The 12,733-nt window shown below is 40.5% G+C and overlaps 1 protein-coding gene across 4 annotated transcripts in view; it reads left to right on the top strand.

Moving 5' to 3' along the window:
* LOC118368474 (zinc finger protein OZF-like) overlaps positions 1-12,733 on the top strand; it is a 48,181-nt gene that overhangs the window by 21,054 nt on the left and 14,394 nt on the right. For 2 of the 4 annotated variants that reach the window (XM_035752604.2, XM_035752602.2), the window contains exons 2-4: positions 514-672; positions 772-1,021; positions 1,113-4,112. In XM_035752604.2, the coding sequence (XP_035608497.1) occupies positions 535-672; positions 772-1,021; positions 1,113-2,344 (1,620 nt within the window). In that variant the 5' untranslated portion in view covers positions 514-534 and the 3' untranslated portion in view covers positions 2,345-4,112. The other 2 variants (XM_052496962.1, XM_052496963.1) reach the window with 2 other exon arrangements.

Genomic DNA, 12,733 nt, shown 5'->3' with positions numbered 1-12,733 from the left:
TGAAAATAAAAATTTGTTCTTAACTGACTTGCCTAGTTAAATAAAGGAAAAATAAAAATCTTGGCTTTAATGGATTTCGTCTTTGGGTTGTCTCATTACGTCACGTACCTACGTTATATAGGTATGCACGTCAGCTTTGACATCGGCACGTCAGCTTTGACATCGATTTTGCACATCGGGATGTTAAACTAGACATTGGCCGACTCCGATGTTGGCATTTTTAGCTAATATCGTCCGATTCCGATATATCGTGCATCCCTAGTTGCTAGCTAGACTCCTTCGTGTGTCTCATTTCCCAAGGTGAAAGACTTGGGTTGTTCTTGATTTGCGGTGGCATTTACGTTCCTTGCCTTTGCAACCATGAAAAACACTTAGAATGACTAACAGTTACACATGTTTTTGTTTATATTGAACTGTCCCACTTGCTACTACACCTTTTCATAAATCTAGTGTGTGTTGTATACAGATATTGAACTTGACCCATCTACATAATATCTGTTGTCATTATTCTAGGATTGTGAGGACAGTGCCAGCATGTTTCTTCCCCACCACCCTGATCCCGAACCTACAAAGTCACTGGCTCCTGATTGTAACGGTGGAACTCTTGCACTGCTGCTGGAAGACTGCATTAATCTGCTGGGGCCAAATGCAGAGTCTATGAAACTGGAGGAGGTAGCGTAGGAAGCGTACATTACCAAGTGATGTAGTTTGTCAGTGTTTATTAGTCCATTCGACACCACCTACACTCTGTTTATGTTGTGTTTATTTTAGGATTGTGAGGACATTTCCAGCATGTCTCTTCCCCACCAACCTGAGCCCAATATGCCCCTCAAGTGGGTAACAGTACTGCTGGAAGACTGCAGGAAATCACTGAGTCCTGGCTGTAACAGTGGAGCTCAGTGGACACTACTGCCTCTCAAGAGAGTTCGAGTACAGCTGGAGGACTGCAGAAAGAAGCTTGGGCCAAATGCACAATCTATACAAGTTGAGGTTGTTGATAGCAGAGGATCATCTCATCCAGGTATTTGATCAAATTTGCAAACCCTTATTATGCATTTGGTTATATTTGACTTGTGTTGATGAACTTGATGTTGACTCTCTTCTCTGTGTAGCCCAAGACCCTCTCCCTCACGCGGGTGTAAAGCCCAACCAACATGGAGAGCTTGGAGAGAATTCATCTGCATCAACCGAACATGGAGAGATCTCTGCTCCAGGAGAGCTTGGCGGGAACTCATCTGCAACAGATCTTAAACTAAAGGATGCCAACAAAACAAAAAGACCTCACCACTGCTCTCAGTGTGGTAAGAGTTTCAAAACATCAAATGATCTAAAAGTACATCAGAGAATTCACACTGGAGAGAAGCCTTACCACTGCCCTTATTGTGGGAAGGATTTTGCTCAGCCTGGTTATTTTAATGTGCACCTGCGACAGCACACTGGAGAAAAGCCTTACCAATGCTCTGAATGTGATCAATGTTTTTCACGTCCTGACAGTTTTAAATTACACCAAAAAGTTCACATGAAAATTCATACTGAAAAGAAGCCTTATTACTGCTCTGACTGTGGGAAGAATTTCTCTCAGGCGAGTTACTTTAAGATACACCAACGAATTCACACTGGAGAAAAACCCTTCCACTGCTCTGGCTGTGATAAGTGCTTTACTACATCAGCTGAATTGAAATTGCATGAGCGGGTACATTCAGGAGTTAAACCTCACCACTGTGCTGACTGTGGGAAGAGTTTTTCTGTACTTTCTCGATTACGAAGACATCAACTTACACATACTGGAGAAAAACCTTTCTCCTGTCAACAGTGTGGAAAAGGTTTCCCTGAGAAATTTAGTTTACAAACACACCAGCAAATACATATCGGAGAGAAAGCTTTTAACTGCTCTGACTGTGGGAAGAGTTTTACCTTAAAACGTTACTTAACAATTCATCAAAGATCACACACTGGACAGAAACCGTACAAATGCTCTGTCTGTGGGAAGGAATTCGCACGAGGCAGCAACTTCATAGCACACCAGCGAGTACATACTGGAGACAAGCCATACTCCTGCTCCTTTTGTGAGAAACGATGCTATACATCAACTGATCTAAAAATTCATCAGAGAATGCACACAGGAGAGAAACCATTCCCTTGCCCTGATTGTGAAAAACGCTTCAGTGCCAAAGTTCAACTAACAGCTCATCAGAGAGTGCACACAGGCGAGTTGCCTTACTCATGCTGTGAATGTGGGAGGGGCTACCCACACCTGCAAAGTTTGAAGTACCACCGGGAAAAACAACACAAATTGAAAATCTCACCACTGAAGAAGACGACTAAGAAGAACACAATGGAATAACGTGCTACATTTCTCATTGTCAATCCGAGCAAGACATTGTTGAGTCGGTTGATACTGGAAAGGGGCTTTGTATCACAGTTAGTAGTGTGAACTGAGATGTTCTGCATTAGGATCCCCTTCATACACCAGAGAACACGCACTGGAGAAAACCCTTGAAAGGTGTCGTTATGCGTTGATTTATTCTTTGCTATTTAGGTGGCAGTGTACGACACAGGGCCAGTTTCCCAGAAACTAGTCCCGGATTAAGCTATTTCAACAGAGATTCTCCCGTTGCGCAAGAGGTGTGTGAAGATGCTTAGGAATCATTTTTGCACTGATTACAGACCAGTCATGTGTAGCAGCAGGTTGCCCGCTAAATCATATTTCGATCGGTAATGTATTGATCTTTGGTATGTCCAGCCCTGCCTCATATAAGCAGTTACTAACAAGATTTTCCTCAATATGCACATAGAATAAGATGTTTTTTTCCTGTGTTTTAAGCATTCAATGAAAAGAACATCTTCCCTACAATCAAATATGGGGATGGTTTGATAATGCTGTGGGGTTGCTTTGCTGTCTCTGGCATTGGGGGCCTTGAGGGTGCGCAAGGCATCATGAAATCTGCAGGTTATCAGGTGTTTTTGGAGTCCAATGTTAAACCCAGTGTCCAAAAAATGTGGTCTCCATTGAAGATTGATGGTGTTCCAGCAGTACAACGACCCAAACAAAAACACACAAAGCACCCAGGAATGGTTCAAGAAGAGCGACTGTTCTGGAGTGGCCAGCGAAGATTCCTGATCTGAATCACAACGTAAACCAAAACCTATGGTGAGAGTTGAAACAGAGGTTGCTGCAGGTTACCCCTCAAACATTGAAGAATTAGAGCACTTTGCTACTAAAAAGTGGGCCAAACATCCAGTTGAAAGGTGCAGCAAGCTCATCGATGGTCATAATAAGTGTTTGTCTGCAGTTACCTTTGCCAAAGGATGTGCAACCAAGTAGCTCCAGGGTGTCGATGCCATTTCTTTTATTTTCTCAATTAAAATTGTAAATTAAACTAAATTGGTTCTGCAATGTTGAAAATCCAGTAAGCTGTGGCCAAAAGTTATGGAGTTATTTGAGTGCAGTGCAGTCAGAAAAGTGATTTTCATGTGTTTTATATATATTTATATATATTTCCACACTGAGGTTGGAATAATACTGAAATTGTGAAAATGATAATGCCCTTTTAGCGTAAGAGCTAAAAAAGAAAAGACCGCCTGAAATTTCAACCTGTTTTAATGGGATGGAGTTCTGGCCTCTGGTGACATCACCAGGCAGTAAATGGGTTAATAGACCAATAAGAAATAGTTCCAAACCTCTCTGCCAATAACAGCTTGTTTTCAGTTTTACAATCCCCACAAAGACCATTCCCAGACAGTCCTAGCAAAATTCTTGCTTGAGAAGTGGGTCTTTGCTACGAAACTATTTTTGTTTGTTTTCATTTAAAATGCTCACAAATAATCACAGTAAGGTACTTAATTCTTATCTAGAAATGTAATATTGAGATGAAAAACGGCTGCAAGGATGCCAATATATTTGTCTGAAACTGTGCTGTACAATATTCAAATCCTGCTTTATGTGCCCTCTTGACTCCTGAAAATGTTAGTTATTTTGCTGCTTACTGTGCCCCCCTCCCCCCAAGTGAAAACAATTTAAGAGATTAACCAATTGCAATATAATCAAAGTATTTGTATACAAATTGATAAAACACGTTCACTTTTTAATTAAAAAAGTAATTTGTATTTTACTTAGTCACTACAGTGCCTGCTTTACACCACTCCAGCCGACACTTGGCATTGCACATGGTGATCTTGGGATTGTGTGCAGCTGCTGGCCATGGAAACCCATTTCATGAAGCTCCCGACAAAGAGTTATTGTGCTGATTGATGTTGCTTCCAGAAGCAGTTTGGAACTCAGTCGTGAGTGTTGCAACCAAAGATAGACGATTTTACATGCTAGGCACTTCAGGGGTCCCGTTTTGTGAGCTGTGTGGCCTACCACTTAGTGTCTGGAGAAATTGTTGCTCCTAGACGTTTCCACTTCAAAAATACATCTGCAGTGTTTACCGTGAATGCGGTCTCCGCTAAAGAGGTAACATTGACTTTAAATTTCAATCACGCTGTAAAACTGAACTTCTGTGATGTGGATTGAATAGAACCCTACATTTAGCTCAATATGCAAACTATTGTTATTGAATACAGGCATCATTGGCCTTGCTCATCAATGCATCATACTATACTGAACAAAAATATAAATGAAAGATTTTACTGTGTTACAGTTCAGATGAGGAAATCAGTCAATTTAAATAAATTAGGCCCTAATCTATGGATTTCACATGACTGGGATTTATTTAAAAAATGTATTTAACCTTTATTTATAAAAAATAAATTAAATTATTTAACTAGGCAAGTCAGTTAAGAATGATGGCCAAACCCGGACGATACTGTGCCAATTGTGCGCCGCCCTATGGGACTCCCAATCACTTGAGGCACTCTGTTCACAATGTTTACATCAGCAAACCGCTCACCCACACAACGCTATACATGTGGTCTGCGGATGTGAGGCCGGTTGGACATACTACCAAAGTCTCTAAAAACGACTTTGGAGGCGGCTTCGGCTCGCGAAATTAACATTCCATTATCTGTCAACAGCCCTGGTGGACATTCCTACAGTCAGCATGCCAATTGCATGCTCCCTCAACTTGAGATGTCTGTGGCATTGTGTTGTGTGACAGAACTGCACATTTTAGTGTGGCCTTTTACTGTCCCCAGCACAAGGTGCACGCACCTGTGTAGTGATCATGCTGTTTAATCAGATTCTTGATATGCCACACCTTTTTATTTATTTATTTAGTTATGTAACCTTTATTTAACCAGGTAGGCAAGTTGAGAACAAGTTCTCATTTACAATTGCGACCTGGCCAAGATAAAGCAAAGCAGTTTGACACATACAACAACACAGAGTTACACATGGAGTAAAACAAACATACAGTCAATAATACAGTATAAACAAGTCTATATAAGATGTGAGCAAATGAGGTGAGATAAGGGAGGTAAAGGCAAAAAAAAGGCCATGGTGGCAAAGTAGATACAATATAGCAAGTAAAACACTGGAATAGTAGATTTGCAGTGGAATAATGTGCAAAGCAGAGATTTAAAAAAGAATGTCACCTGTCAGGTGTATCATCAGGAGAAACGCACACTAACAGGGATGTAAACACATTTTAGGAGATTAGCTTTTTGTGCATATGTGAAACATTTCTGGGATATTTTATTTCAGCTCATTAAACATGGGACCAACACTTTACATGTTGCATTTATATTTTTTTGTTCAGTGTAGATAAACAGAGTGCAGAAGTCATAAAGAAACAGGACCATGGCCGCCAGCCATGCCCATTGTTTATATTTAAGTGCTGGACCATTTTACTGGGGACGGCTGGTACAAGAAAATTAATCGGGCCTATTTTACATTTGTCTAATTAGTAGGCCTACCTTTCATAGTATTTCCCCTAATATTGTGCGACGTACATACCACCTCTTTGTTGCTTCATTCTGTCCTCGCTCTCAACAGTTAAATTCAGCACGTTTCGTTTTGCTCATCTTCCTCATACCAATAATATACGATTACAATAATATGCAGACGGCGTTCACTTCTCTTCAGACAGATTTAACTGTTATGGGTTTGAATAAATAACTCATATAGACTATCGCCATCGCTCGTTCTCTCTTATTTAAAACTCCCCGCGAGTTATTTTGGTTGCCGTTTTTAACATTCAGCAAGGAGCAAGCTTGCTTCACTCTTCCAATAGTCTATTAGTATGTCATTCAAACTTTTTTTGATCAACAAACTATTCTAATCCAATTTTTTGATGGGACTCCACAAGACCTAAGGAGAGAGGCCACCAGAGAGCAGGTGCGTATTGTGCAAGAGTAAAAACAGAGGTTAAACGTTAGAAGCTTATGCATATTAACCCATCATTCATTAACAAAATATATTCTAAACTGCATTGAATTTGTTACCTAAAGAGGTAGGCTAAGACATCTATATATACACTGAAAATGGGTTACTGTGAATTTGACAGTAAGCTTACAGGCTCAGTGGCAACTAAAATTCTGTATTTCATATTACAGTACACCTACAGTAATCAGTGGTGATTTTAGCATGTAAACCCTGGTGGGGCAAACGCAAATATTTTTGGGGGGCGCATGCCAGCAAAGCCACAACACAATACAATAATTGCATTATAACGGTGACAAACGGTGCCCACAAACTGTTACGCCTGGCTATCAGCAGAGCCTTACCTGGCAACTAAACAGTAAATTCAGCCCAATTTACTGCATTTATCTTCATTTTTTTTAAACATGGCTGACTTGCCTAAATAAATGTGGTTTCTACTGACAATTAAGATGTACAAATTGTGGCATTAGAGTATCTGTAATTTCGATTAAGACAATGAGCTAGCTAGGACAGATAATGTCAATATAACAATTTTCAGCACTTTTGAAATGTACAGTGACAGAATTCAGAATATGGGCCGTTCTTACAGTATTCTCCCTGTACACCAAGTCAGAACCTTAAGATAAATAAAGGAGGCATTTAAGCAGACAATGAAAGCTCTTACAATATTCAATGATTACATTTCTCTAAAATAGGCTACATGTGCACCACCAAGTCAGAACAGTAGGCAAAATGAAGAGGGGTAAATGGACAAAATGAATAGGTTGAGGCACATGGGCTACTAACATCTTACTACACAACATACACTTAGTAATACTTTCTTAGCTACAGTATACATATTTCCCTGGCATATTACATAATTTATGCAGCAGCATACAATACATTTTTGGACTCACCTTGTTGTGCTGTGCTCACTTGAACAGGAAGGTGGCGCGGCAGTCTTTCGTGGGCAAATTTTATCATCAAAGTCTGCCATTCTCTGGATTTATGGTGCTTTCAAAACAACTGGGAAACTCGGGGGGGATTTTTTTTTTTTAATCATGACATCGGTGATCTTCACGTCAGAGCTCTAGAAAGAGGCCAGAGTTCCCGACTTGGAATTCCGAAATGGATGACCGTTCAAAACGTTTTTTCCCAGTCAAAGCTAATTTCCCAGTTGCCTTGAACTCATTGAAGTCTGAGATTTCCCAATTCCGAGTTTACAGTTGTTTTGAATACGGCAGAAGTCATGCTGGATTGACAGCATAGCAAATGTATTCTACCTTTTATGTCCCACTGTGTTATATGTTTATCATTTTAAGCTTGGAAAATAGACCTTTAAATCCAGACTTGGACAACACACCCACTCCACTGAATGGCAGGCTAGTGATTGCTTTGCAACACTAGCAGTCAGCCAATGATTCCTTCCAAACCAATCATTGTTGAATTTGCGATTTCCAACTTGTTGTGTAATGTTTATGTCCAATGGCCGATGAGCACTGATACGTTTTATCTATCATTTCTCTTCATTTGCCAAGGATTGAAAAGGATTTGCCAGTAGATTGTCAATTTGTTTCATGATGATGACTGCTTGCTAAGATTTAGAAATTCTGATGTTGACAAGATCAGTCCAATCAAAGCGACGGTAGATATAACGTCATTTGATGTCATTTTATCTGTTGCCAATGACCTTGAGCCTTCTTGGATGGGCACTTCTACTGTAACTCCATGGCATCACCCAAGGGGCTTGAATTTTCGAGCTCTATCCGTAGATTTGGCGGTGACGTAGTGTCCCCATGAGTGATAGAACACTGAGCAAATCACGGCGCAACTAGAGAACATTACCAACCCCTCTGCTCCGTATTTTCCACTGGCTGCCCCACCACCACTGAAAGCACTGAGCTAGGCTTAAACACCTGCAAACTGATATGTGAATTCATGTCACATATCAGTTTGCAAACAATGTAACAAAAATTCTAATGCCAAAATAACATGCAAAACAGGCAATAAATATTTTTGGGGCTTAACAGATGGGTCTCAAAACAGGTGGGGATCTGAAATTCATTGAGGGGAGGGGTTTGTATTTCACAGTATTTTACTGTAATTACAAGCAGGTTGGCTGCTAAATAAAGTGTTTACAAATTATAGCATATTAATGAATATTTGGTGTTTTATATCGCTTGCCCTTCTAGAGGCCTTTTAACAAAGGCTTCCAAAATGGCAGCGACTACAGGGCAAAACGGACTAAAGAGACATGGCAAAATGCTCATCTTTTATACATATGAGATGTGTAATGCAAGATATGTAAACATTATTAAGTGAATGAGATACCATTGAATAGTATAGAAAACAGTATGTACATATGAGATGAGTAATGCCATTTGTAAACATTAAGTGACTAAGATACCGTAGAATAGTATAGAATACAGAATATACATATGAGATGAGTAATGCCAGATATATAAACATTATTAGTGACTAGTGTTCCATTCCTTAGTGGCCAGCCATTTCTAGTCTATGCCTATCGGCAGCAGCCTCTAATGTTCTAGTGATTGCTGTTTAACAGTCTGATGGCCTTGAGATAGTTTCTATTTTTCAGTCTCTCGGTCCCAGCTTTGATGCACCTGTATCGACCTCACCTTCTGGATGATAGCGGAGTGAACAGGCAGTGGCTCTGGTGGTTGATGTACTTGATGATCTTTTTAGCCTTCCTGTGACATCGGGTGCTGTAGGTGTCCTGTAGGGCGGGTAGTTTTCCCCCTGTAATGCGTTGGGCAGACCGCAACAACCTCTGGAGAGCCTTGCCATTGCGGGTGGTGCAGTTGCCGTACCAGGCGGTGATACAGCCCGACAGGATGCTTTCAATTGTGCATCTGTAAAAGTTTGTGAGGGGTTTAGGTGACAAGACACATTTCTTTAGCCTCCTGAGGTTGAAGAGGCTCTTTTGCGCCTTCTTCACCACACTGTCTGTGTGGGTGGTCCATTTCAGTTTGCCAGTGATGTGTTCGCCAAGGAACTTCAAGCTTTCCACCTTCTCCACTACGGTCTTGTCGATGTAGATAAGAGGGTGCACCCTCTGCTGTTTCCTAAAGTCCAGGATCATCTCCTTCGTTTATCTATTGTTGAGTGTGAGGTTGTTTTCAGAGACCACTATGATGACACGTCAAATGTGTTTGATGGATTGTGGGAAAAGAGCAGGAATAGGCTTTTATAGGCTACAGTCCAAGCTATGGCTTCCAATGGTGCGACTGCTGTCGGCATCCAAAGATTATCCAACTTGAATAAACGCTTGGAGGTAAGGATGACAGCAGTGGTCTAGTCTATGACGATACGGATGTCATTTATTATTGGTATCTACATAGTACATTGATGTGAATCACACGGCTGCACTCTCATTTAGCTATTTGCACCTTACGGATTGTGGTTGTTGTGGATGGCTGTTAACAAATCTAAATGTTTATTTCAACCCAAAAATGGTTGAAAATCAAGAAGTTTAAGCTGCCTACCAATCATTGTTTTTAAAACCAGTGGACAGCCAGTGAAAAATATGCTCTTGCAACAGCTGCATAGTGAGGATCCCAGCCTATGGAATAAAAGTGGGGCTTTATTGCTCAATCTAATTCATGCTGATAAAAACAATACATCCACAGGCCTAATGGACACATGCTCAAACTCACACACATCTGTAGTTGCTACATCTATTTTTGGACTTATAAATTATATATATTCATGTAAAGATATAATTTAATAATATTATATGTACTGGAAAGCGATGTGTTAGAAGAAGCCTACATAACCAACCCATAAAGCAACATTTTACATCCACATGACCAGCTATGTAAACTTTAACACTGATTTATCCTGCAATAGATAGTCATTCAATTGGTAACATACATTTTTGTCTTCTTCTAATGCCCCTTAGGGGGAAAGTAATCTAAAAGTAACTGAATATAAACAGATTACATTAGAGCTTGGGTAATCCAAAAGTTACGTTACTGATTACAATTTGGGACAGGTAACTAGTAACTGTAACGGATTACATTTAGAAAGTATCCTACCCAATCCTGTGCGTCACACCCTCCGTAGAGAGCCTCCGACCACATTTTCTGATCAAACGTAAATTGGCTTTAAAAGGGATGCTGCAACTACTAATAATCAATGGCCCCACTGATTTCGTTCGTGAATGGATTGTGTGAATGGTTTGTTTGAAGGTTGATACATGCATTTTGTGAACTTTGATCACTCTGTTGTAACAAGTGTGAGGTCTCTTTATCTCTTTCCTTGAAAGGGCGAGCTGAGAGGTGCAGAAAATGTCATTTGCAGCTGCACATTTAATTTTAACCAATGTCAGATGAAGAGCAATTTCAAAGAAGTCTTCGCAACAGCTTCTCAATCCGTATCGCTGAAACAGAGCCACTGGCCACCCCAACCACCGTTATTGTTATCGAGCTGAGGAGCATCATGGTAAAAATAAATGCAGTACATATTGCGCTTCTCTATTGTGCGTCCAATGAGGTCTGAGAGGGAAAAATGGTGGTGTTGTAATATCGCTAGGTGGACGCAGCAGTTTCACCATGAAGGATTCTAGCTTTAAAAGGTAATTTACGATTGAGCTGACATATGAAGTGTTTACCGTAAATGTAGTCTCCGCTCACGCAGGAACATTGCCTTTCATTACTATCGTGCTGTAGCACAGCTGTTCAGCGTTACAGACTGAATCAACTTGTGCATAGGGGTGTTAAGTCAAAGCTGACCTGAGTGGTTTTTAAATGTATGCTGAAGTGGAGGACAAGTTGGCCCAGTCTGAAGACAACCCTTAGTGCAGAAAATATTTACCAGGTAGACTAATTTAAAAAGTAATAATAAAAATGAGCACAATAAGAAAAACAATAACAATGCTATATACAGGGGGCACCGGTACCGAGTCAGTTTGCGGGGGTACAGGTTAGTTGAGGTCATTTGAACATGTAGATGGGGGTGAAGTGACTATGCATAGATAATAAACAGCGCGTAGCAGCAGTGTACAAAAAGGAAGGGGGGGTCAATGTAAATTGTCCGTGGCGATTGTATTAATTGTTCAGCAGTCTTATGGCTTGAGGGTAGAAGCTGTTGAGGAGCCTTTTGGTCCTGGACTTGGCGCTCCTGTACCACTTGCCGTGCGGTAGCAGAGAAAACAGTCTATGTCTTGGGTGACTGGAATCTCTGACAATTTTATGGGCTTTCCTCTGACACCGCCTATTGTATAGGTCCTGGATGGCAGGAAGCTTGGCCCCAGTGTACTGGGCCGTTCGCACTACCCACTGTAGCGCCTTATGGTCAGATGCCGAGCGATTGCCATACCAGGCGGTGATGCAACTGGTCAGGATGCTCTCGATGGTGCAGCTGTAGAACCTTTTGAGGATCTGGAGACCCATGCCAAATCTTTTCAGTCTCTTGAGGGGGAAAAGGTTTTGTCTTGCCCTTTTCACAACTGTCTTGGTATGTTTGGACCATGATAGTTCGTTGGTGATGTGTCACCAAGGAACTTGAAACTCTCTACCCGCTCCACATCAGCTCCCGTCGATGTTAATGGGGGCCTGGTCAGCCCGCCTTTTCTTGTAGTCTACAATCAGCTCCTTTGTCTTGCTCAAATTGAGGGAGAGGTTGTTGTTCTGGTACCACACTGCCAGTTCTCTGAACTCCTCCCTATAGACCATCTCATCATTGTCGGTGATCAGGCCTACCACTGGACAGGACCAGGTAATGTGCCCCTGGGCCCTACAAATGTGTAATTGTAAAGTGTGATCTGAAGGCAATGTCAAACTTGAATATAGCAAATGCAATTAACTTGCTAAAAAATTACAGCAAAAATGCCATAGTGAAATTAATGCAGCAGAATTACAGATCTACGAAACTCTTGAGTAAAGCATGGAGCAGCATTTAACCACAACTGTTATTAAGCTAAAACAAAAGGTCTAAAAAAACATAAATTAAATATACAACTTCAAAGTTGAAAAACAAAAACGGATCAATTGACAACAAGACAAACCATTGTGCCATTACACTAGCTTGGAGAACATTTACTCAACAACAACAAAATAATTCAGTTGCAAATCAGACTGTAGAGTATTACAGGAGTGAACAAAATGCATACCTGTAGGACTATCAAAGATGAACGTCACCAGAGGAAAGAACATAATGTGCCCCAAATATAGACGGTTATGGTTCAGAAAAATACATGTTAATATGCAAGTAATCTTTTTTTTACAAATAAAATTCAAAGTTATAAACATTTAAGTCTTCTGAACGATATATATATATATATATATATATATATACACATACACACAGTCAAACGTTTTAGAACACCTACTCATTCAAGGGTTTTTCTTTATTTATACTAGTTTCTACATTGTAGCATAATAGTGAAGACATCAAAACTATGAAATCACA

The sequence above is a fragment of the Oncorhynchus keta genome, chromosome 35 (assembly GCF_023373465.1).
Source record: "Oncorhynchus keta strain PuntledgeMale-10-30-2019 chromosome 35, Oket_V2, whole genome shotgun sequence".
In the NCBI taxonomy this organism is placed as follows: domain Eukaryota; kingdom Metazoa; phylum Chordata; class Actinopteri; order Salmoniformes; family Salmonidae; genus Oncorhynchus; species Oncorhynchus keta.
Note: the sequence above shows the minus strand (reverse complement) of the source record. Positions and strands in the feature narration are given on the sequence as shown.